This window comes from Leptosomus discolor, chromosome 21, assembly GCF_034619465.1.
Source record: "Leptosomus discolor isolate bLepDis1 chromosome 21, bLepDis1.hap2, whole genome shotgun sequence".
Classification (NCBI taxonomy): Eukaryota; Metazoa; Chordata; class Aves; order Leptosomiformes; family Leptosomidae; genus Leptosomus; species Leptosomus discolor.
The window spans coordinates 6,577,522-6,602,775 of NC_141411.1; the positions used below are offsets into that span (position 1 = coordinate 6,577,522).

Consider the following 25,254-nt stretch of genomic DNA (forward strand, 5'->3'; position numbering starts at 1 on the left):
CAGCCATTTTATCTTCTGTTCTGCTCGCTAAAAGTAGTTTTTTTCTCTGTGCTACCCCAAGTTAATTGCAAAGATTGCCCCAACTCTTTGCCTGGCAGCTGCCCTGATTTCTCTGTAGGTCTGTTGCTGCAAAAAGTGGGACCCTCTTTGGGAAAACGTCTCACCCCATGAACACAGCAGCACCCTGCAGTCAGCAGGACCCTCCACAACCCCTGCTTTAGGTGCTCTGCAGGTGACCCTGCAGTCCTGGGCTCAGTGGGGTGGTTTTGCAACCTGCACAGGCAGGGGAAGCTTTTTGCAGATGAGGAATTGGACAGGTTGACCTCAGAGCCTCTCAGCAGGACCGTGGGCAGCATTGCTCCTCTGACCCATGGCATGTGCAATGCTGCCTCCTACTAGCAGGGGCGTCCCCAGGCTCTTGGCACTGAGACACCGTTTTGATCCAGTTTAGACTAAGGGAAATCATAAAATACAAGATGGGCAGGCTATGTGGGAGATCCTCCAGCCCTCCGGCTGCCAAAGAGCACTATTTCCTACCCAGACCCACAAAACGTCACCCATGAGCCCTTCACAGTGAAGAGGACGGTGATGTCCATCCCCAACCTTCATGCCTGCCGGCCTTGCCCACTACCCATTGGTACCCACACCCTCCCCTTAACCGGTCCTTTTTGGCACAGGCTGGGGGAGGCAGATTTGGGGTGAGGGCAGTGGGGAGCTGCGTGCCCTGCAGCGGCGGCGCGGGGGTTGCGAGCGAGCCGCGGCGGGGAGCGCGTGGGTGTGTGCAGGCAGGGCTGTATATCCAGTCTGGCAGAGGGTGTGCCTGCTCACACGCCGGGGAGCTGAGCCGGGAGCAGGAGCCCTCAGACACCCTCGGCTGGGGGACGTATGGCAAGGAGGGGTTCGGGAGATTAACCCCAGCAGGAGCCACGTTTGCTTTTGCCTTGTGTTGCGCACGGTCAGGTGAAGTGCAGCCCCCTCTCCCCCCCAGCCCCACGGTCTGCTTGCAGCCATGCTTCACTCTCCACTGAAAACAGCGTTGGCATATGAGTGTTTCCAAGACCAGGCCAGCTCCACTCTGGCTCTGCCCTCGGACCACAAGCTGAAAACTAAAGGCACGGGGAAACAGCGGGTCCAAGAGCAAGTGATGATGACAGTGAAGCGGCAGAAGCAAAAGTCGTCCGTGTCGTCGAGCGTGGGCCACTCCAACCGAGGTAAAATCCCACCCTGCTCTGGACAGCAAGGGGGCCCCCTCTGGTGACAGAGCAGATGCTATGGGGTGCTTTTGAGGGGTTTGTTTGTGGGGGACAGATCGGTTCGCGTCTCTCACGGGTTACCCCAGGCAGGGGATGCTGAGGTCTCTTGCACTGGATGGAAAAGTTAGGACAAGAGCTGAACGCATCCACTCCCTCCCGGGTGCAGCTGGTCTCCTGGGAGTGCTGCACTGCTCCACACCCCTGAGGCACTTGGACATTTCAGCTATTGGTGCTATTAACCATTTGTTCCCTGGCTCTAAAGCTGGGGTAGCTGCCTAACCTTTACAAACCCTCCCTCTGCAAGTGCCCCCATGGTTGGAATCCTCCACCAGACCCATCCTCTCCTGTGGATGGCCAGAGCTCATGGCGTTGCTCTTCCACCGTGCCGTGGGGTCGGGAGCTGGCCACAAGCCGGGGCTTGGCTGTCTCCTGAGCACTGTGGCAGGTGGAGAGCAGGCAGCTCTGCCTACACAGGACACAAACCCGAGCTCGGGATTTGCCTTTGAAGCTCCCAATGTGTCTCTTGTTCTCAGGCTGAGAAGTGTGGGAGCCTCCGGGATGCCGCAGTGTGAATGGTAGGAAGGAGATGAGTTTGGAGATGTTATTTTCTTACCGCAATGGCTTACATTAGTTCAGCAGGGATGCTTCACAGCCTCCTTCATTTTGCAAATGGGTAGAAAGGGGTGTAGGGATCCAGGCAGCCAGTCTACCTCCGTGCACTGAGCTTGTGCCATAGAAAGCAAGCAATCAGCTGGGTCCTGGAGCCAGGTTTCCTACTGGAATGCCTTCCTCTTTGGGTCAAGGCTCAACAAATGGTTTTCTTCACCACCCTTGCGTCTGGAGAAAGTTGATTTGGAGGTAACCCCCAGCTTTCCCCAGCCAGGAGCTGCAAACCCAGAGGGCTGACAGCAAAACCTCCTGGCTCTTGGACGTGCTTTTGCCAGCAGCTGCAACGAGCTCACTGGCCTGGCAGGGTTCACTGGGAAGAGTAAAGCCTGAGGCTTTTGGGGAGAGGGGGGTGCCAGGGCTGGGACTGAACTGTTCGACTGCATCTGGAGTGAGCAGCAAGTAGAGGGGTGTATGTTGGAAGGCTGAGTGAGCTGGGCCGGTCTCTGCCCACCTCTTTCAGGGACCACGGCTTGCCCAGCAGCTTTTCCAAACTGGATCATGAGGCTGAATCCAGCCCTGGTGAGGTGTTATGGTCCAGACAGATGTTTTGGGCTGGTTTACCAAGAGAAGCTGGGTGGCACTAGGCTGCTGGGTGAAGACTGGAGGGGGTGGTCCCATAGAAGCTGTCCTGGCTGTATGCATTACAATGCTGCAATGGAGGCAATAGAGCAGCTTCACAGTGGATGGCATGTGTGCAGTGACCCGTGACAGACACCAGCAGGAAGAAATCTCTGCTTTCTATTTTTTTGTGTGTGTGTTTGTGGACATAGACTCCAAGGGGTGGACGGAGGAGGGGGCAAGGAGAGCTTTCTTCTGCCACCAAAATGGAAGATGCAAATCTCCTCCTACTTCAGGTGGAGGTGTTATGCTTAAGGCGTTATGGTGCCAGACCTGACAAAATAAAATACAAGCCAGGATGAGACAAGAGGCTCTGGATGGGGATTTGGGTACTGCCAACCTCCCTTTCCAGCAGAGGGGTATTTCAAGGGGAAGCGGGCAGGGGGATGTCTGCCACTGCTGCCCATAGGTAGGAAGGAAGGGAGGCAGAGGGGAATTTTTCTGCTTGGAGAGGAGTCCAGGTGAAACCTCTGGGAAAAGAAAAAAAAAAAAAAGGCAAACTCCCAAGCTGCCCATGTCTGCTCGACAGGCTGAAGCTAAACCCCTCCTCCAGACACTTTTGGAAATGTCTGGGAATGGGAATTGCGTGGAAATGTGCAGCTCTGGTTTCTGTGTCCCAGGGAAGCTGAGTCACATCCAGCTCCCAGGAGCTGCCTCCAAACACAGGGCCAAGGCCGTCCCATTCCCACCACGGGGAGGTTGGCCAGCACGAAGGTCCTGATGGCTGATTTACCCTGGCAGCTGCTCTCTCAGTGCATTTCTGGACAGAATCCCGGAAGGGCAAGAAGTTGCCATTTATTCTCGGGGTTTTCTCCCGGGTTGAAGCCTGAGAGGGTCCGGCTAAACTTTCGACTATTGATTTTTACTGCTGTTGGTCCAAAGGTTAGCTGGGCAACCTAATGAGGAGCATGAATGTTTCTTACAAACAGGCTATGTGGATCTATCAAGCGGGGATGTCTGCCTGTTCAAACGCTCCTCCAACCTCAGCTACCTGCATCCCCCCCTGAGTTCTCAGAGATGCTCCTCAACAGCAGCACAGGCTGGGGAATTCTCAAAGCTCCGAGTGCTTTGTTCCCTTTGCACCCGGACAGTTTCCTATGTGTGTCTGGTTAGATGTTGGTCCAGACCCAGATGTCTGTTGCTGCATTTTGATCTGTGTTTTGAGCAGGAGCTGAAGCGTGGTGCGGGGCTTCCCCCAGCTTCAGGAACGCATGTGTCTGTGTATGTAGGACAGGGAGCATGGCCATGGACCCCTCCTGCATGTAGCAGGGATGGGCGTTGTTTTGTCCCATAACTGATGTTTCTTTAGAGGGTCAACAGATGTTCCCTCAATGCTGATGGACACAAAAAATTAGTTGGTTATTTGGAGTCCAGCAGATCAAGTGTTATGGCCACTCTGAAGATTGGGTGTCACCCAATATGTGCACAAGCCACAGCAGGGCAAGGTGATCCATCTGGGCTCAAACTGGTGTGCACTAGCGTAGAGCAATGAGCAGAAACCAGTTGCAACAATCCTGCACCCACAGTGGGACCTTTTCTCAGCACAGCAGCCATGGGTGTTTCCAAGGATGGCTGCAGAGTTTTGAGTCTGTGGAGTCTGCCCTCCTTGGATTTTGGGTCTGTGGGGCCTGCCCTAGGGCATGTCTGCCCTTCTCACCATGGGAATCACTAAGCGGATGGTCCCTCTGAATTTGCAGGTAATGCAAGTAATTTCCAGGGAAAATGCATTTCAGTGGCATGGCAGGAGAAAAGGCCAGGCCAAGCTGAACCAGCTGCTCATAGCCAACAGCACTAGTCTGCAAAGTCCTCTGGCTAGAGAAAATTTTGCCAGTGACTCGTCACTGGCTGGCAGGGTATAGCAGGGAGCAAAGCTCTGAGGAAACCCAACCGAGGAGTGTCGTATCCAACTGTCTTGCGGCTGAGCTGTGATTTAGAGGTTTGCTATGCTGGCTGTAGCTCTAGTGGGATCCCACCTACTCTAATGGGGGTCATTACACTGATGTGAAGGGAAGAGGAGGTTTTGGGGAGAGTAAGTGTTTCAAAGACTCCTGTAACATTCCTCCAGTACGAGATGACTCACTGAAAGCCATCCACTCGTTCAAAAACCTTAGATTATTGGTACAGAAAAAAATACCAAAATGCTTTAGCTCATAGGCCAGAAGGCAGACATGAAGTCTGGTCATTCCTGCAAGAATCTCAGCTTCTGGGATTTCACCAACACTTCTCTCCTAGGAGGCATCCAGACTTTGCTTTGTGCCTCCCACAGGCCCTCTTACTACGTTTTTTCCTGTGTTTAATCATCCTTATTGTTTTAAAGCCATGCATAGTTTATTATTTAACTTGTCTAGCCTGCACTACTAGTGACTGGTTCTTGTCTTGCCTTTCCCTGCCACAGATTAATATTTATTAACATGAAACCATTTCCACAATGCTCCCTATTAGCTTTATGTGTCCGGATGAAGTCTTTCACTCTTGTGCTTCAAAAATGGCACTTTTAACATGATTCTTCTCCATGCCATCAGTCTCTTAACTTCAAGGGGTGTAAAGCTGCCTTTGGAGAATGTAAATAACTCATCAAGCACAGGCATGTTGGGTTAGATGGAAGTTTGCTCTGCGATGATTGATAACAGCTATAGAGAGGAGGATGAGGGCAAGGCAAGTGTGTAATGGGGCTCACAGTGATTAAGTGCCAGATCTTGCAATCCTTACCTGTTGTAGTTAGGTTTTGCCCTTGTGAACTGTCCCACTGAAGTTAAATGAGATTTTAGATTTACTGTGTTGTGAGGGACATGCCTTGGGGGAATGACAATTTGAGGATGGGAGAAAGGGGTTCCTAGGGCAGCCCAGGCAGCCCCTGAGCAGCCCTCAGGGGTATTTTCTGCCCACAACCACAGTTGCTGGGAGACTGTGCTTGATCTAAGTGATTCCCATCCATGCCTCTGACCCATCTGCTATCTGCTACTAATACAGTGGTTTTAATTGGCTCTGTGTTTGTCCAAGTGCAAGTGGGCACTTCAGAGACCTAAACAGCTGCTTGAATGACAACAAATGGGACACAGACATAGCTAGAAAAAAGCACTGGGGAGGCATTTCCCCCAAAGAGTATTTCCACCCCCTGCCAAAATGTGGGGTTTTTTTTTCAGGAGATATAGTCTGTTTTTATCCCAGATTCTCAGGACCTGTGACCAGCTTGTATGGTCTTTACCCTTGAGGAGGCTGAAAAGAGGAATATCCTTCCTCTCCCTGAGGGCTGGTGATACACCTCCAAGCTGGCTCTCCAGGTGAACCAGGCAGAGAAGTGTCTAAACTTGCAGGACTAAACAAAGATGATGGTTTTTTTAGCCACCTCCGTCAGAAAATCGCCATGTTCTTCCCGGCCTTCAGACTGATCTCTCCAAGCAATAAATCACAGTTGTGTGGTGGCAGGAGAGGCACCTTCTCCAACCAGCAAGGTGGCTTCAAAGTGCCTTGAACATTTGAGGTTATATATAATTATATATTTATAAGCGCTTATATACAAATTCTTGGAGGTGAAGGCAACTCTTCAACAACTGAGGAACATAAGCAAGCATGAACTGCCTGGTCTCTTGAATTTGACTATGTAGCAGTGAACTTATACAAGAAAAATAGACATGTGCCTAAACTGGCTTATTTTTGGTGTCTCCTTGCTCAACCCCAAAGTCTTTAGTGTTAGAAACCTTGCAGTGCATGGCAAGAGTGGATCCTGAAAGGAAAAGCATTGTGCCCAGGGAGGACTGGTCAGATTAACCTGTGAGTCATGCCCAGAAACCCTTTCTTCCAAATGCTCACTCACAGAGTCAGGAAAATGCTCCCAGGTGCTCCCGCCTGCAGTTACATGATGTTTGCCCAGAACAAGAGGTTGACTGTAAGAAGGAATACCTGGGAAACCCTTATCATGGGATTGTTTTATCTTTGTGCTCAGAACTATTGTTATTAGCTAACTCTGTCCCCCTGGTGAATCTCCCGGCCCAAACCTACCATTTCAAGCCCTGCCTTCCTTCTGCTGAAGCCCAACACTCACATCCTGATCCGGAGTTTCTGGGAAATCCCACGGTGGGGAATGAAGCACGAGGTGAAAGGAACAGCTGAATTGCATCTCCTGTTGCATGTGGATGGCCATTTCCTTGCCTTATCAGCAAGTTTGGTGCAACTTAATATATACAAAGCAATCAGGGCTGGGGAGATATTAATAGGGAACAATGCCCACAAAGTCTCTAGACCATGGAAAATGAGATCCTGTGGTTTTCTGTACAATCTATGTCTGTGAAACTACTCTGCTGTTGCTTATTCTTCATTCAGTGTTGTTCTTCAGATGCTGCCATCCGTGCAGTCTTGTTCCTCTCTTGTTGACAACAGAAAGAAAATCTCATGATTTATACCGCATCTTCGGGAAATCATCTTCCTGAGAAAATGCAAGGATTTTTAGCCACAAACCAAATCACCTAACAGGTTCTGGATGCCTCAGGCAAGGCAATAAACTAGATTTATTCCAAGTATCAGTGGCTGTAGAAGACCTTAGTGGCTTCAGGGCCTTTGTGGTTGAGCTTATCCAGTTTATCTAAGACATGAGTCTTATCAAACAATCAGAGAGATTAGGATATTTCTGACGTTACCCACCAGTTTAGGTGCATAATTTCAGACAGGTAGGTCCTGATTTTGTACTTCGTTAGACATTCAGAGCTTCCCCTGGAAGTTAATTGGAGCATAAGTTTTGCACTTCCTCATAACGGGACTTGGGCTGCCACAATTATTGGGAACTTTTGAAAATGAAACTTAAATGACCTTAAACTCTTTTGGACCATCTGAAGGGGGTTAAGGGAATTCCAGCATGAAAAGACAATGACTTGCTTCATTTTTTCTTGTAATTGTGAATATAGCATTGAGTAAAATACTTTTTGGAGGGATTCAAAGCCAAGGGCTACTGGTGAGAGACAGCTGGAAGAGTAGGGCTAGGATAGGCAAATCCAAACATTCTGAATAAAGCACTCAGAAATAGTAGAAATCGTTGATGGTTTCCTCCTGATCCAAAATATTTGCATCTTTACAAAATGTATCTGAGATCTAGTCTCACATATCTCCCCAGCACCTCAAAAATGATGATGGTGCTTAATACATTTTCAGGAAAAGAAAGTACAGATACACAGAGTGGTCATTTAGAGACAGGAGATTGACATTTAAGGCAGTGAAATCAGGTTTTTTAGTGTTTGACTATTTCAGATCCCCAGGTGTTAAATAGACTTGATCATCATTTGCCCACCATGTTTGTTATTTACTGTCTATTGCATTTAGCCAGCCTTGCTCAGGCTGCTTGTGTTGATGTGATTGTTAATATTCAAACCAGGAAAGCCAGACTGGCGAAAGGGTTGGGGGTGGGTTTTCTCTTCAGAGAAGAGGCAAATTTTATTTACCTCCAAGTCAGAATAAGGGAAGTATGTTCCAGGTTCAGACTTTTCAGGATGTGTAGCACAAAATATCATCCAGTTCCTCTCATAGAGCAAAGACCTAAGACCTGGGTCCAGTCTCTGACTCTGTCTGCTCTTGTCCTCTGTAGATTTTATGGCACTTGGTCTTCTGTGCTGAAAACCTTAGGCTGTTGCTTATGGTCTGAGGGCAAGAGTTTCCAAGAGCTCTTTGGAAATGAGCATCTTCTATGAGCTGCCTGCAATGGCAAGGGCTCAACCTACTGCCTGTCGTTCCTATGTTCCTGTTAAGGTTTCTAGCTCTGTTATTCCTCTGTAACTAAACTCACTGGAAAAAAGAGCTCTGTGCTCTGAAGGGGTGCGTGCTGGAACTGCTTTCTCCTGCTGACCATGCTTTTTCTGTTTACAGGTTCCGTGTATGATGGTTTAACTGATGGTTATGGCTACGGGACATCCAGGGGCAGCTATTACGCCAAAACCCAAACAGGAAACAGCAGCTGGGGATATCCGGTAAGATACACCTTTATCTAGGAACTGTGGTGTACTCCTGAGGTAACCTGTACAGAAAGCACCCTCTAGCAAGACCATGTAGCAAGGTCATAGCACTTCAGAAACTTGCCCGAGAGAGATTATGCATGGCTATGGCTACCTTAGAAAGTAATTCAATGCAGAGGAAGAGGATGATCAAGGACACTGTATCTATGTTGTATGTGGTTGAGGATTCTAGTGTGGACAAGATTTAGTCTGGTTTTGTGGATTACTATCCACATGCTACAAGACGTTTGAAGCTGTCTGAGGATCAGTCATGGGTTCAGACTCTTACAGCTCAGGTCAAGTTTGGAGCACATCCATTGCTCACCTGGAACAGTTTCCATTTTTGTTTCCATGTACCAAATCTTCTCTGTGAACAACATTAGTGTAGTTGAGTGGTTATGATCAGGGGTTTTGCATTACGACTGTGTTGCTATTCGCAATCTCAATGCTAGTGCAGACCCTTTTCAGGTACTCTCTGAGCTTGGAAGAGAGGTGGTCCACTTCTCCCATAGTGATTTCCAAAGAAAATATTACAGATTGCCAGAAAAAAGCATAGGTGAGATATAGTACTCATCTTTGTGCGATCTGAATTTACACATCCCACAGAGGCCCTGGTCTTGTCCTTGGTCACAGACTTTTGGTACACTGGGAATCACTCCAAACCACTCCATTGTCTACTGGGACAACTTGTGCTTGTGTTGCCCTCCGCCTCAGACCTGTATTCTATTCTTCCTTGGTTTTCATAAACTATAAAGGAGAAAGAAGCAATTCACAGATCTGGGATTTGCATATGGGAAAAAGAAAGGGCTCCTTCCAACAACTTTGGGACTGTAAAGCAGTTCCCCATCAACCATCAAAGGGTTGAACCAGGAAAGGTGCTTATGTTGGCTTCAAGCACACAGACAGGTAGTTGAAGCTTTTCCTGGTAGTTACCAGATCCTCTGCCTGCTCATAGCATCAGCATTCCTCAGCTTCAGAAAGTTTTATCTGTTGTCTTTCTTAATGGCCTTGGTGTAGCATGTTTGCTTCAAGGCAGTGATGTCACTTGCCAGGTTTGCATCGCTGAGTTTTCTGCCTACCACGTGTTCAGTAAGAAGGACTGGGAGCACTGGCATGTCTTTGCAATTTTTATTTACAAACTGTCTGTTGACTTGTTTCAATGTCCTTTGCTGAGCTGTTTAAATCCCAGACAGTAGTGTTTCTGCCTGGTCTAACACCAAAAAGGTGACTGTGATGGGCCAGAGCAGAGGTCCATCCAGCCAAGTGTCCTGCCTCCATCATTAAGGCAGTGATTGGCTCCTGCAGAAGGTCTAAGCATGGTAAGCAGGCAGTGATGCATCCCAGAGTGGTTTGGGGGCCACAAGAAATTTGCAGCTGAGGTGGAGTCTCTGAACACTGTAAGTCAAATGACTGTGATGTTTTGTTTCGATGATATATTGCTGCTTGTCTATGGCGATCTCTGAAGGGAGTTTGTTATGCTTTGTCTAAGCAAAACTGTTCTGTTCCAGCCATTCCAGTAGTTTCTAGCTGGGATTTTTGTTAAAGAGAAAAGGAGCAAAGCCCCAGCTCTGCAGCTGCCCTCTAGCTCATGCTCATGCTGGCAAGGTGGCACTGCCGCTAGCGCTGCTGGTGTGAGGATTATTTAATTTTGTTCATTCCTGATCTTCTTCCCAATGATTGCAACAGCTGGACAAATGCTGGGTAGTTAGAAATGCCACTGACTGCGGGGTGTTATGGTTCAGCAATGTTGGTGTTTTGGTGAACAGCTTGCAAGATGATTATGAAGATCAGGGCCTCCATTAGACACCACAGAGTACCGTGGACACAGCAGTTCAGTCACTTCTGGTTCACCACAAACTTGTGCAGCTCATGGCTTTTGTCTGAAGGGCTCTTCTGCACTTACCAATGAGGGAAGGTCTTTCTCCAAACCTGAGTGTCTTACAATCCTTTCATTCTAGAAATTTTCAGTAAAGGTCTTCAGGACCTGGGCTACTTTAGAAAAAGGGACTGTGACTTGTGAAGGATTCATGGTAAAATTCGTCTTACCTAACTGTCTATCTGAAAATCAGCCATTTAGTCTTAACTAGTTGTCTAGACTCCTCCTATAGCCAACAAAGAAAGAGGTACCAGGAGGTGATTCATCTCCTCTATCTCGGAGATCTGTCAGGTCAGGATGAATCAGCCTCTCTGGATGCCTATCTCCTTCCACTGGTAGCTGGATCAGAGCAGTCACCTAACAGGTAGATGACTGCAGTTAGGGGCAATGAGTCCCAACTGCCATTGGCACATTGAAACGCATAACCTCAAGCCTAAATCTGCTTAACAAGCTTAACAGACATCATACTCCCCAACCACACTGAGGAACGTCTTCCATTTTGCTTCTTCAAGAAAGGTATTAAAGAGCTACACACATCCACCAGCAGTCTCCAGGTTGGGTTAACTTTAACTTTTGTCTAGGCATTCGAAAAAATGTTTCCTATTTGTAATTCCTGGATTGTAAGACCTGAAAACAAAGATGAAGCAAATCTATTTTTGGAGTCAAAATTACTGGACTTCTTTCCAGCTGGAGCTGGTGCTGTGAATGTTTCTGAGAAGTTGCAAAGTCCTTTGAGACGCACAGGCAAATTCAGATATTTCAGGGAAAAGACCCAGTATAGTGTTCAGGGAAAAGACCCAGTATAGTGTTCAGGAAAATTACTTACTACTCTTAATACTTCTGGAGTTTAAAAGGTGTAACAGGCAATCCATGTTCATGTTGCTGCTCCACAGCACCCGCAATTTAGACGCTGCTTTTAGATTGCCTTAGTCTGCGGCATTGCGTTAGATGGTGATTTTAGAGGTAACCTGTCTCACCCACAGCTCTTAAAAACTACTATTCCTGACTTCCTCCTTTTGTCCTGCTTTGTGTCTTCTTGGAAATCTCAATCTTTTTACCTCTGAGTTTTCTTCCCAACCTTATGATACTGATGTTCAATTTTTAGGGCAAAAGAAATGATAGATCTGGAGGAAAAGCTCTCTCTGGATCAGTCAATACTTCTGACTAAAACCTTTGAGGTACCCATTACTAAAGACTATTTTCTGTTTATTCATCTTCTGCAGTGCCTTGTTTGTAGCATCACTGTAACTAGCATTGCAACAAGTACCTAATCATTATCAGTGTAGGTAACACTGAAATCAGTGGGACCACTCCAGAAACAGGGACTCTGAGGGCAGCAGGGTTCCACTTGGCTGCAGCGTTTCCTTGGCTCAGCCTTCAGAGATGAAGTCGCCAGTCCCATTTGCACAGTGACCATGGTGGGATGCAGTAATGGGGGCATTAGTAGCTGCAAGTCTCTCTGTTAGGTGATCTTTCAATCCAGTTGCTGTTGAGCCCAGAAGACCCTTAGAGACATTTGTCACCCTGCTGACAATGCGATTTATGAGTGGCCACCAGTTCCCAAAGCCATCTGACCGCAGGAGCTGGCTCTGCCGTGTCCTGATGTAAGGCCTGAGCAGTGCCTGAGGTGGCACAGAAGGTACAGTGCTGACCACAATTTACACAGACAAACCTAAGGGAGGTTTAAGTGAGCTAAACTGGGCACCGAAAGCAGTGTGGTCACGGAAGAGGAAGCCTCAGCATGAGCTGCACCCTTGACTCTGACACCTCACACCACCCCAAAAATGGGATCTGTTCAGCACTGGACTCAAAGCCACCATCACAGTCCAGTGGCCCATGGGTTGCAGCGAGTGTGCTGTTCACCTCAACTGCAGGCACAGCTGTGGAGGTGCACAGCCAAATCCCGAAGAGCCCGGGAAGGCAGCATGTGGAGCCAGGATGCAGTGCCTCCAGCAAAGACCCTCTGAGGCTTAATTCCCACCTGCAGCAATACTGCTCTTGCCTGGGTGTGCTGGGTGGGCAGGGGAGTTCCCAGGTCTCGTGTTTGATTTGGCACTGTCAGGATGATGCAGTACCAGGACAAGGTGCAGAAGCACACCCGACCTCCCCGCTGCTGCTTCCACAAGAAGGAAATGCACCAGCATGATGCGGGTGGAAGCCGCAACGTGCCCTCCCCAGCGCTGCCCCGGATGAGGGTCAAACAAGCCCCTGGTGTGCTGGGTAGGGAAGGAGGTGCATCTCAGATGTTCCTGTGCTCTGCCTCTAGCAGGGTGAGCCGACCATCATCCCCACAGGGCTGACCTCAGCCTGGGGCTTGTAGTGAGTAACATTTCTGAGAGCAGCCCTGCTCCCAGACCAAGGAATATTTGGCCTATCTGATGCTGCTCCGATTGAAGCAGTTAACTGAGTTGGATCCTGGCACATAAGGTTGGGGACCAGTGGCTACCAGGCCACCAGTGCTCACCACTGTTTTCCTCAAGCACCACTGCTGGGCTCTGTGCTGCACTGGCCCACCCAGCTTGGGTTCTGCAGCAATGATGTCCATTATGGCACTAGTGAAAAGCATGCACTTTGGTGATCCCTCTGCTCTAGAAGCTGCATGCAGATTCTTAAACAAATGTTCTCTGTGGGAGAAAGTTGCAGATCTTTCTCTCCCAAATGCATTATCTGCATGAGAGGTGTTCGCCACGAGACAGGAACACTCCCTACTATCCTTGGCTGGCTTTGCCTCTGTGGACAAAAATCTCTCATCATCAGTGGGAGCTTCGTTCCATAAGGATTCCAGGACAAAATCTGTCATTTGGTGTGATGACACATTCAAGTTTAAAAGAACACCCAAAACAGAGTGGTTTGGGTAATCTTATCAAAGAAATCAAAGGTTTATAGTTCTTGCACATCATTGCTCAGTCAGACCCTGGTCTCCCTGTGAGGTTTTGCAAGAGGCTTTGTGCTTAGGAGTAGAAAGTTGGACATTACCTTCCCTGGCCAGAACAAACTGAACCATCAAGACCTAAATCTCAGCTGCATAAAGAACCAGGTGAAAAAACATGTGGAACGACAGCACCCGGGAGAGGTGGGAAAGAGCGTTTCAGAAATAGATAAACAATATATTTGCTGGTTTTGCAATTTTTCTCGCTGCAATGGAGTGTGTAGCAGGCAGCAGCTGAAGCATTTCGCAAGTAGCATCGAGAGTTTTCCCCACCCATCACTCAGGGTGGGACGCTGTCATGTTGCATTGCCTGTGCTTTGCCCTCCAGCCTGGGAGAAACCTGCTCCTGACGTGTTTATACGGAGTCCTTTACTTCTCTCTGTCTGCTGCTCTAGAAACAAACAAATTGCAAGGGAAAAAATTAGAGCTAGGTAATGAACTGATGGCGTCCTTAGATGCAGAAGTCAGAAACACCCAGTTATCTGGGAGGGCCTCCGACGTGGAGAGGCAGCGCTGAGATTGGAGCGTGATTCCCGGGGCTGGTGTGCTTTGCTCTGTGGTTCTGCTTCTCTGGAAAGCAGCAGGAGGAGAGGGACTTTCCCTATTAAACAAAGGGGCTTATGGAAGAAAAAGACAGAAAAGGACTCATGATCAGTGAATGGGATAACACCATTTTGACTTTTCCTCTAGCACCGGCTTTATTGAAATGCATTTATTTACCTGTCTTGTGTGACTGTTGGATATTCCAGTTGATGTTCCTAACAAGGTCCCATATTGCAGGCTGAGAAGTGGTGATCCACAAATGCTTGTTAATTTAAAGGCAGGTCTTTGCTGCTGCCAGTGAAGGAAAGCACTTACTCCTTGGGCCTGACAAGAGCACCTGCACGCTATCAGTGTTCATCTGCGCTGCCTTTTCTCCCCTCCTTGTTTTAATATGAATGAATGGCTCCCAAGGCTTGGCCTCAAACATACCGGCTTGTTTCGCAGTAAGGAGGAGAAGTTCAGGGTAAAATTCAGGATGCTGGCATCGGCCGACTGTGTGTGAGCATCCTCCTGCATCCTAGGAGTGCGGGGGACTGCCAGTGCACGAAGAGTCTGGCTGAAAGAAGAGGCCTACCAAGCTGCCCCGACTTCTCAGATCCCATGGGGAGAAGACTTGGTGACAGCCTGTGCTCTTCTAAAATGGTTTCCAGATCTTGGGATGCAGAAGGAATCCCTGGTTTCTGTCTCCACTGTGCTTTGAGGGACTTCCTTGTCTTTTCCAGCCTTCCTCTGCACTCCCAAAGGGAGGAGGTGTGGACCTGGCCCACCTCCCCCATGCAAACACCCACAAGCAGTGGGCAGATACAAGTCAGGGTGTTAGGAAATCTGGGTGGTTGATGAGGTTTGAAGGCAAGAGATTGATTATTTCCTTTCACTAATGCTGTTCTGCATAGGGAGAGCTCACTCTACACACATAATGGCATCAGCAGAAGTTATGAGATTGTTGTCAGGTGGCTCTGTAAACCACAGACTATGTAATAGCATCACCTTCACCTTCAAGATGTCATCACTTCTCCAGACAGCAGAGTGCCTCACTTCTACCTTGCTGTGCATCCTATCTCACTGATCGCTGCATCCAGCAAAGAGATAACAACATGGGGGACTCCATTCCCTTGGCCACATTTGCTCCACTATTAGAAGTGAAGATCTCTGACTTAGGTTGGTGGACATCTGAAATGGGGCCATAGGTTTTAGACTGAGAAAGCTGCTCTTAAGGCACAGACAGGGCACTTTGCCGAGATCAAGAAGCGACCAGGTGAGCTATGTCTCCGCAAGGATTCAAAGAGACTATTTGGCAAGCAGGTCTGAAATCCGCTGGAGCTGGCAGGAGACTCCTCATCGATTTGGAGGCTTTGGATCAGGCTCTGGCTGCAAAGAGGAATTCTAAGATACCAATTAGGTCCGTGCCACTTGAAAGAGATTAAAATGGGCTCAGCCAAGCATCTGGTAGAATCAGCAATAAAAGTCATGCACTGACTTTGGTAATGAGCTTCACATCACACGGGAACTATTTTCCCATGAGTCTGCAAAAGGCTTCCCCGCCCTGCCAGGGCCTGCACTGACTTGCCGCTCAGGGCTCCCTGTTTTGCAGAAAGGTGTCTTTCCAAACAGGCAGTCGCTTTGTTTCACCCAGCTCAGGGCTGGCAAGAAACAGGACAGTGCTATAAGCCACTACAAAACACAGCAGGAAATACAGAATTGATAATTCTATACCTATAAACACAGACACACTCACACCTTCCTTCGCCCATTCTGCTGGCGGGGAGCCCATGTGAGTACACTGGAGAGCAAACAATAGCTTCAGATAAATAACAGGTTAGCTCTTCCATGGTTAGCTGAATTGGTTTCAGCAAATGCCCAGAGGCTCCGTGGCTCTGCCAAGCTTCTGACAGCCCTACAACATAATCCCAGCTTATACTGACTCATAAAGAAAAACGACAGGGCTCACATCTAACGAGCTGCTGCTCTGTCCTCCAGCCAGCCACTGCCAGAGGCAAGACGTTGGAGTGGGTTCCCCACTCCACTGAGCAGTAATGTCCACCCTGCACCTTCCTGCCACAGCCCTGTCCTGTCTCTCACTGTCCCAAGGGTTTCCAAACCCAGGAAAATGAAGAAATCTGAGTATGATATCACCCTTAGAAAGACATACTTATCGGCAGTGGCATAGATCACGACTTCATGAAAGGTCACTTTGCCATAGCTGTGTGCGTGCTGCATCGGAAGCAAAACCAGGATGGAGAGAACCTCTGTGTGTGGCCATCCTGGAAAATTCCGTGCGCTTGCCCTGCTGCCAAGGGAGCCCCCGAGACTCTTTGCGCTTGCCCATGTGCCTCATCCTTGCTCTTCTTATCACATGCAAATTCTTCTTCCAAATCCCTGGGAGCTCTACAGTGTGCACCAAACCTGTTACCTGCTGTGCTGCAGTACCAACAGGTTTTTTCTGTGTCCTCTGGAGTGAACGCAAAGAGAATTTGCTCCCCTTTGCTCCCCTTCCAGCAATTCACCTCTTTAGATGCAAACCTGAAGAATGAAAGTAGGAAAACTACTTCAAACTGGTGCTCAATGACAGAGCAATCTGGGTATCGGCGTAGCTGGACTAAAGCGTTTCTCCTGACCCAGATCACATGCCTGCGGCGTAACCCCTTTCAAAAGTTTTCAGCCGTTACCTGTGCAACTCTCTGGGACACAGCAGAGAGGATTCACTGCATTCCTGAAGATCAGTTTGTTAATGGAAATACTTGGCTTAATTAATTAACATAATAACAATTCTGCAGAGTGTTGGAGACAGGAATGATGCTGAGTGTGCTAAGGGCTGGGATGAAATTGGGGCAGAGCAGCAGGACCCAGGGTGAGCCTGCGGAGGATACAAATTTCTCTGTCTCATGGTGTTTCTAGGTTAGGAAATAAGGATTTTTTTTCAGTGACATGAACTATTGCACCAGGCACAGGCTTTTCACACCTTGTGCCTTGAATCTCCATGGAAATGATAAGATGCCAGTGTTGACTTTTCTCTCCCAGCCCAAGGGATCCTTGGGTGGCTTTTGCTTAAGGTTAGGTGAGAAAAAAAATCTTGGCCTAATGAAAAACCATGGATGAGCTTTCCCAAGATAAACCAAAGGGGGATGGGGCAGGCAGTTTTATTCTTTAGTTATTTTTACTCCTGTTTGCTGTACGTCTTGGAGATCTGTTTGCCTGCGTGCTGAGGGGGACGCAGTGGAAAAAGTCAATGTCATGAGGCAAACAGCACTAAAATAGCTTTGTTTCTTTTCCTTCCTGGGGTACACATCTTAGTGACTTGTCTCTCACTTGGGTACAACCCTGCAGGCTTCCAGGTGCCAGCATTGACATCCAGAAGGTTTAATATTGCAAAAGAATATTGTATTCAATCCTGGCGTACTGGAGGACTTCTGGCGAAGTGGTGAAGGTATTTCGAACTGACAGCAGGCCAGCTAAAGCCATTTTTTCATTTGATTTATTGCAGTTGGGGTTTTTTACTGTCTTTTATTATTTTTTTTTTCTTCTTCCTGGCTTAGTCATCTCAATTCTTATTGCATATCCCCCATTGTTCTCAGAACATCCCATTATATAAGCTGATACTACACACCTTGTAATTCATAAGCAGATATTCGTTGTCTCCACTTGTTTCTTGGCACAATGAGATTCAACAATCACTTCTTTCTGATTTTTAACTCCCTTAACTTCCTTCCTAAGAACCTACAGATGGAAGGGGAACAAAACAGCATAAAGAAATTAATAATCAATGCAGGCAGTGCTGGAAGGTCAGAATGGGGCATCATTCTCTGTGATGGCAAGAGATGCGATGCGAGCCCCTCTAATTGCAGGTTGGGTTAGGCCCCATGTGTTGGAAATAAAGAATTTTCTCTAATGCCAGGGTCATGTTTGAGCTTTCAATTCTGCTTTCAAGCTCCCGGATGCCATATCCTCTTCACTGAGTGTCCCCAGATTTCAAGGGAAGGTTTGGCACCTTTGCAATGGCTGCAGGTGGCTGACCTCCCATAAATATTGGGCTACAGAAATACCAAAGAGGCATAGGAATTTGGTAGCCATGACACCCATGCAGGAGTGGGCTCGGCAATGTCAATCTGCAGCCCAACCCTTTCCTAATTTTTTTGTCTCCTCTTTTCTTGTTGACCAGCTGTACAACGGGACCCTGAAGCGGGACGTGGAGAACAGGCGCTACAGCTCGTACAGCCAGATGGAGGGCTGGGGCAGCAAGCACTACAGCAAGGCTGTGTGCAGCCCTGCCAGGGCCGGCAGCGACTACTGCTTTGTGCAGAACATCAAGAGCAGCCGGAGCGAGCCCGACCTCTACTGCGAACCGCCCCGGGGCACGCTGAGGAAGAGTCAGGTTGGGGGCCGGGCAGAGCACAAGGCAACCTTGAACCGCCAGAGCATCTACAGCAGCTGTAGCACCCAGCAAGGAACTACCAGGACAAGTAAAAAAATGCCGGCACGAGCCCTCTCCTGCCCCTCCAGCAACAAGCCAGATGTGGTCTATGCCCAGCCCATGATGAGCTGCAAGCAGGACGTGGTTTACGGACAGGCTCAGTCCAGCTCCAAGTAAGTCTGCTGCAGCTGGCTGAATCTGAGTGAATGTAGACATCTGCTGTGGAGGTCTGTCCATCAGAGCTAGTCACCTGAGCTGCTTTATAGCCACTGGTAGATCTGCTCGCCAGTGCACACCATGCTTAATTGCATCCTGCAGTAGAGTCTGAAGTGGGGCAGATGAGTCACACTCTTAAAGGGCTTACTTCTTTTCATGGGCTATGGAGGGAAAGTAATATGACTGGCTTAGTGTATAGATCTCTGCTGTAGCTGTGTGACGTTGGGCAAGATGATCCCCCAGTCTCTGTGATGGTATTAGCTGACAGCTCCTTTGTAAAATGGGGGTAGGGAGGTGAAGAGCGGAAAGCCTGGTGTGCAGTTTGTGTGCCTCTCCCGGCTGTCACACTGCTTTGATTTGGCAGAAAAAAAAAGCTGAAAAATCAAGTGACTGAAGGATTTGGTTCCTGAGGGTCTGGTTCAGAGCAGAGCTGAGAACCCGCTAAGCAGTCGTATTCACCCCTCTGTCTTTCTACCCAGTCCTTGCTTCATTCGCCCAAAAGTTCTGATTTGGGTTCTAGAAAAAAATGAGTCAGAAATTGAAATAAAAGGCCTAATTGGAATAATTTACCTAGCCAGGAAAGAGGAGAGAATGGAATCTGTTCAATTCCTTCCTGTCCAGAGCATCCAGTCTCATTGGGGTTAGGAATTATGCAAGGGTGGAGGACGGTCCTTCATGTCTTAGTTGGCATCAGGTCCTTTCTTGTAAATGTTGCCTACAACAATAGGGCATGTAAAACACACCAGTGAGCTCAGACACTCCCAAGCTAATATACCTGTGCGATGCAGCAGAGCTCTCACTGAAAAAAACCCAGTGGGGTTTTGATGGCGTTACAGTGATGTTGATTCAAAGCTGCTCTGATGCTGATGGCTACGCTACCTCCAGCCCTGGAGCACCAACAGTATTCTGCCACAGTCTTGGAAGAGATTTTGTCTGCACAAACCATAGTCTTGGAAGACTGTGGTTTGCATGTTTTGAACTGCAAAAGATTGCAGTTCAAGGTTGCAATGTTTTATTGGGCTGGAGAAGGAGGGTCTGCATCTTCCTACACTACTGTTGCTGCATCACTGTCATACAGGGCCTGCTCTGCACCAACCCAGAAGTTATCACTACTCCCAAACATATGTGGCAGCTTGAGCACCTAGAAGTTCCTGAGCTCATTCCTGGGGGTTCCTGGTCAAAAAGAGAATTTGCACACTGCAGCATGACTATGAGACTAATTAGCAGGGCTCACAGCCTTTGTCGTAACTCACACCAAAGGCCTGAGACTGTTGAGACGTTGACTCAAGGCATGATGTAGATATTGAGAAAATCCCCCCTCACAGTCAGCAGTGTGAGCCAAATCATGCCCTTTTTCATATCTGAATGTTGATTTCCAGATTTCTCTGGCTAATTCTCTGCTCAGCCTCCCTTGTTTTGTATTGAGTAGAAGTATGTTCCAGAGTGTGTATGCCAAGAAATGTTACTTGCCCATTAGCATGTTCTCATGAAACCTTAGCTTCCCATGCTCCCAGTTACTTCATGCTTAACACATGCAAAATTAGCCCTGACCAACCCAGAGCATCGGTGGCATTGGCTTGCTGCTTTCAGAAGCTTTGTAATTCCTCTGGAACAGGAAAGAGAGATATTACGTAAATTGGAAGTAACGTGTTCTAGGAAATTTCTGACAAAAGAGCATAAAAGAGTAGTAGGAGGGATGGCAGAATGATTAAACATGGGACTGCAGGTGGCTTCTGCCTAGGGAAAATATTGTTTTTGAGAAGTTATTCCCAGGCAGGTAGGCTCTCTCCAAAGCAAGCCCTGCTCTGCACTACGCAGTGCTCATGGTTGCAGACTTGGTCATTTCTTTGGAAAGGTCACTTGAAGAATAATGGCGTTTTCTGAAGAGAAGGAGAATGGCTGTCCCGAGACAAATACTCTCCAGCGCTGGATGCCCCTTGGTTAGGGAGTGGCGCCATTTATACACTTCTTCTGGCTTGGGGCATGGCTCATCTGGCAGAACTGGTTCTGGTGTGGAAACGTTGTGCTTCAAGTTGTAGGCTCAACTGGGGCTGTGTCCCCTGAGCAAATCTGATTTGGCTCGGGCACACCCCCCTGCTTCGCGTGAAACTCACTGCAGAGCTGGATTAGTTTGGAGGGCAGTTTGTACAAGCACTTCTGCTCTTGACTCAAAGGAGCTGAGGTTGGCAGCAGCTCTCCTTAAAGTTTTGGAAACATACTAAGGAGTTGTCCTCTTTCTTTGAAAAAACTACTTACTTGGAAGGCCATTAGCCCTTATAAAGTATCTGGCGGGTCACAGTTAGCCTAGGTCTGTAGTATGCTTTTGTTGAGAAGGGGCCTTCAAGATGGGTTAAGATCATATCTGGGCTCTCTTTGCTGTGTAGGACTGTTTCTGGTTGGAGGATTCTGCACTTGGAGAGCTCAATATTCATTTGGGTAACCTGATCTTTGAGTAGGGAGAAGTTTGCTTGTAGGCATCCCATTACTAACCTCCACATGCAGGAAGAGGGCTTAGCTGGGTAATAGCTGCTGGTAATTCCCTGTTTGGGGCTCTGTTCTTCCTATTCTAGTAGTTCTTCAGGCAGAGTTTTTGCCTTTATAACAAGGATAATTTTCTGTTCAGTTTTCGTGCTGCAAATCTCTCGTGTGGGTGGAGATCTTGTCTGCAGGTTAGCAGACCATCTCTGTAAGCAAGGGAAGGGCTAAATAGTTTCCATGCTTTCAGAGGTGGTCCAGTGGGGTGGTTTCCGTTCCTGTCAGAGTGATTACAGTGGGACCTGTGATCCACTGGGCCTGACTGTGATACCAAACTGCTCTGTAGTGCAGTAGCTGTGGACAGTGTCAGTACTGGTTCAAGAGTGGTGCTTCTCAGGGGTCCTGTGTGATGGATTTGATATCCTTGGATGGTGTGAGATGAAAAAGGGATCACCGGACATTCTCAGGTAGTGAGAGTGGTGAGTAGGTATCAAAATACTGAGTACACAAGAAGTGTCAAACTATCTGTACTGAACAGTCCCTCTGCATTTGGTCACAAAGTTATTTAACTTCTGGAGCTATTCTTGATTGTGTGATTGCTTCCATTTATTGAACTAGCTTTGGCTGTGTAAGACATGGAAGAGCTGTCTCTGGTAACTGTCTCTCAGAAGAGTCCTTCCTTTCACAGAAGCGACTCTAGTTGATGAAAGCACCTTTCCTCCAGCTAGCTGATGAGTAGTTTAACAGTTAAAGGTTTTTGGGGAAAAACATTATATGATTCTTTGTTAAAGTAAATCGTGATGTAGGGTTTTACTCACCCAATAGTATTGATTCTGGTGATGAAATCTGAGTTTCATAGTGTTTGCTTAGATCAGGAGGTTAAACGGTACTGACTTGCTTTGAGAAACCTCCTCCTGAAGTATACTCTCTTCTACCACCCCTGTCTTTATGATCCCACCTCAGTGAGCAGAGAGGGACCTTCTGAAGTCCCTTCCAGACATACTTCTCTGCAACCACTCAGGGGCTTAAGCCCCTGGAAGCATTGTGTCATATCTGGAACAACATTTCCAAGCTCAGTATATCTGTCCTGGGCTCAGAAGTTCATGGGTTATTGTCGTGGTTCCTGACCAAAGGTGGTTCACTCACATTTTGCCACAATACAGCTCTCTGGAGTGAGTTCTTCTGCCTGATAGAGCTGGAGGGAGTGTTCTTGGTGTCCAGGGGCCCCTCTTCTCCCTGGAACCCTTCTCCTTTTTGGGCTCTCGTGACATCCCACAGATCTGCAGCCTTTCATCCTGGCAACGGGCAGCAACAGTAATTTCTTTCAGCAGCTGGTGAAAACTATACATATTTGCCCACTTTAACCATTTCCTTTGATGGGTGGTACTTGCAACATGCTCCAAGTGACAATGTGTCACCTTGAACTAGCCGACTTTTAGCTAAGTGACATGTTGCAATTCAGCCTTGTCAGGAAAAATGTTTCTACATCATCCTCAGTCATCAGGTAACGATAACGAGAAGCAGTAATAAAGGACGTGATGTTTAACGCATCCTAGAAAACTTGGAGTCTTTGTCTCCTTCCAGCTGGACCTTGAGGTACAAGAAAACTGTGGCTATGACCAGCTGACTTTGTGTTAGTCCTGCTTGCAGACCTGTTGCACATGGTGCTCCAGATACCACATGCACATGGAACTGACAGCCCAGGGCCAGGCTAGATCATGATACGTGGTGGTTGCGGCTCTGCCATAGTCTGTGCAGTAGTCAACTGGTTATGTGCATATTAGTGCCTGCGTCCAAGCTGGGTGCCCCTGTTGCCCTTGCAGAGATGCAGTCAGTGGCCAATGGAGCTGAAATCTGAGGTAGGTCAGTGAGTTAACCCCCAACAAAGTCAGCGCCTCTTGCTTGGCTCCAGGGGGAACCCAGGTGTCTGAGTTGGAGACATTACCAAGAGGCCAGACTAACCTCACCCCTTGTGAAGGATTCGGGGTATTCTCTTTTGTGAAGATGAAGATGCGAGCTGGGTTATCTGCAGACATGTCCCAGCTTAAGGGTTGCTGATATAGATCAGGAGCCGTTAATGGACACCTGCAATATGCGTTGTCTTCCAGAATACCACATGCACCTTTGGCCTCATTTTAAGACATGGATGCTTTTCCCTTTGGCATTGTCTGTATATGGGAGAAAGAGACTAAAACACCTCATTAGAGATGATGTGAAAACAAGCGTCTCTCAAGGCACCTGGAAATATGTGATACCTTGGTGCTACTCCGTTAAAGGCCTTGAATACCCTGGCTGTCAGCTACAGAGGAGGTAGTAAAGGCTGGGGCAATCCTTTGGATTTTCCATACAGTCATATTTGTCTATGGTGACTCTGACTTGGCCCCAGATGAGCTGCAGCAGCCTCTGTGAACTGTGGCTGAAGTTCAGAGACAGTAGGTGTGTGTCCGGTAGCCAGTCACTCCTAGGCAGGAGCCCAGTCTCTCTGGAAATACTATGAACAGTGAAAATATACAAAAGTTATTGAAAGAGTCAGAAAAGGTACTGAGGGTGTTTTCTGATAGAACTCCTCTCTTTTGGGATGAATAAAGGTGATCAGTATCAAAACATAAATTCTCCAGGGCTATGCCACACAACAAAAGCAGAACCAAGTACGATCATTGGCACCTTCATGTTGGTTTCTTCTTATTTGGGATCAACTGCCTCTAAAAAGGACTGTTTCACAGCACTGGCTCTTTGTGATGTGAACTTGTCTGCACTGTGCATTTGCATCCAAAGCAATTGCTGTGGAGCTGTGTGTGATGCTGTCCTGGCAGGGTTTGTATCATTGCACATGGTGAGGACCCCCTCCTCCCCGGCTCAGGGTCGATATGTGCCCATCTTCCCTGGTACCTAGCCACCGAGCAAAGCCTGAGGGGAAACTCCAGCTGAGATTTCAGTAGCATCAAAACCTTGGTGCCATCTCCCAGAGGTGGACATGGCCTCTGGAAGGCTTGGATGTGCTAGATACTCTGGTTTGAGTGGTTTTATTCTGATTTTATTAATGAATAATGAAGTTTTCTGGCTTCCTCCTCACCTGGGGCTTGTAGCCCTAACAACCAGGATGGAGACTTAGATCTGATTAATGCAAACCAATCTGCTAATACAAAGTGAACAAAAGGCAATAGTATCAAATGAGGGAATTTGCCTTTCTGTGATACTGATCCTCTTAAGTGTTTGTTTCCCTTCCACACCTGAATCTGATCATCTAATTTGTCTCCTGTTGAATCATTTCTAATTGAGGTCTCTCCCTATTCTGATTGCTGCTTTCTTGTGGAAGAAGAACAACCTTTGGAGCTCTTCCTACCAGGCACATTGGCCCAGGTTGGAGATGGCCACAGTCCAAGAATTTGTCTTGGAGCAGGCTGTTGTTCCCGTAGTGTAGATCTGGTTAGGAATATCCCTGACTGGCTGATGAACAATCTCCCATTAGCATGGGCTATGCCAGGGCGATTGTATTCTCAGCTAGGAGAAAACACTGCTTCTTCTCAGGCAACACGGCTGAGCTCAGCTGCTCACCCTCTGTGAACTTCTCCTGTCGGAGAGTCAGGAGAGAAAACAGAACCTTCCCCCATTCCTCCCACACAGAACTAGACCTGGATGCCTAGCTTCTCTCTGCTGAAGGAGGATTTGGCCCTCTTATGGAGTGGATGTGTAGAAAATTGCTTCCTTGAGTAGATGGACCAAGTGGACATCATTCTTTCTTGTAAAAAATGCACCTGATTTAGGGGTTTTCTTGATTTGGTGAATTGAAAAAAAAAAAAAATCACCATGATTACATATGTTGCATGGCCACTGACCTGGCATTTTTATTAATAAGCCTCCCTCCCCACACTGCCAGCCCAGGTCCGAATTCTCAAAGGAGAAGTCCCTCTGGTGCTACTCATGCTGGATCCACTGGTGTCTCAGCCCTACTGAGTGTCTCAGGAGCATGAAAACAACTAAGAGAAAATCACAGCATCCTGGAGCCAAACCAGACTCCTGAGGTTTCTTAGTTTCTAGTTTAAAATTTGTCTTTCTAGTTTTATGTTTTCTTGTTTTAAGTATAATGGAAGTTTCTTAGAGCCAAGTTTTGATAGAGGTTCAAAATGGTGAAAAATCATACAATGAATTGATGTTTTATTGTTAGAGTAGAAATAAAAGTGGAATGAGGTTCATTTAACCTTAGACATTGAATGCTTAAGGTCCAATCCAAGACTGTTGTCTGTCATTACTGTGTATCAACAGAGGCAGAAGTCTCTCCAGAGGGAAGGTCT

At 47.7% G+C, this 25,254-nt stretch overlaps 1 protein-coding gene across 1 annotated transcript in view; it reads left to right on the top strand.

Annotated features, from left to right (window-relative positions):
• Window positions 1–1,009: 1,009 nt before the first annotated feature.
• The window catches only part of PKP1 (plakophilin 1), a 42,175-nt gene continuing 17,930 nt past the window's right edge, over window positions 1,010–25,254 (top strand). Inside the window, exons 1-3 of the mRNA XM_009950884.2 lie at window positions 1,010–1,211; window positions 8,391–8,491; window positions 18,020–18,444. Of these exons, the coding sequence (XP_009949186.1) occupies window positions 1,010–1,211; window positions 8,391–8,491; window positions 18,020–18,444 (728 nt within the window). The remainder of the gene's footprint in view (window positions 1,212–8,390; window positions 8,492–18,019; window positions 18,445–25,254) is intronic.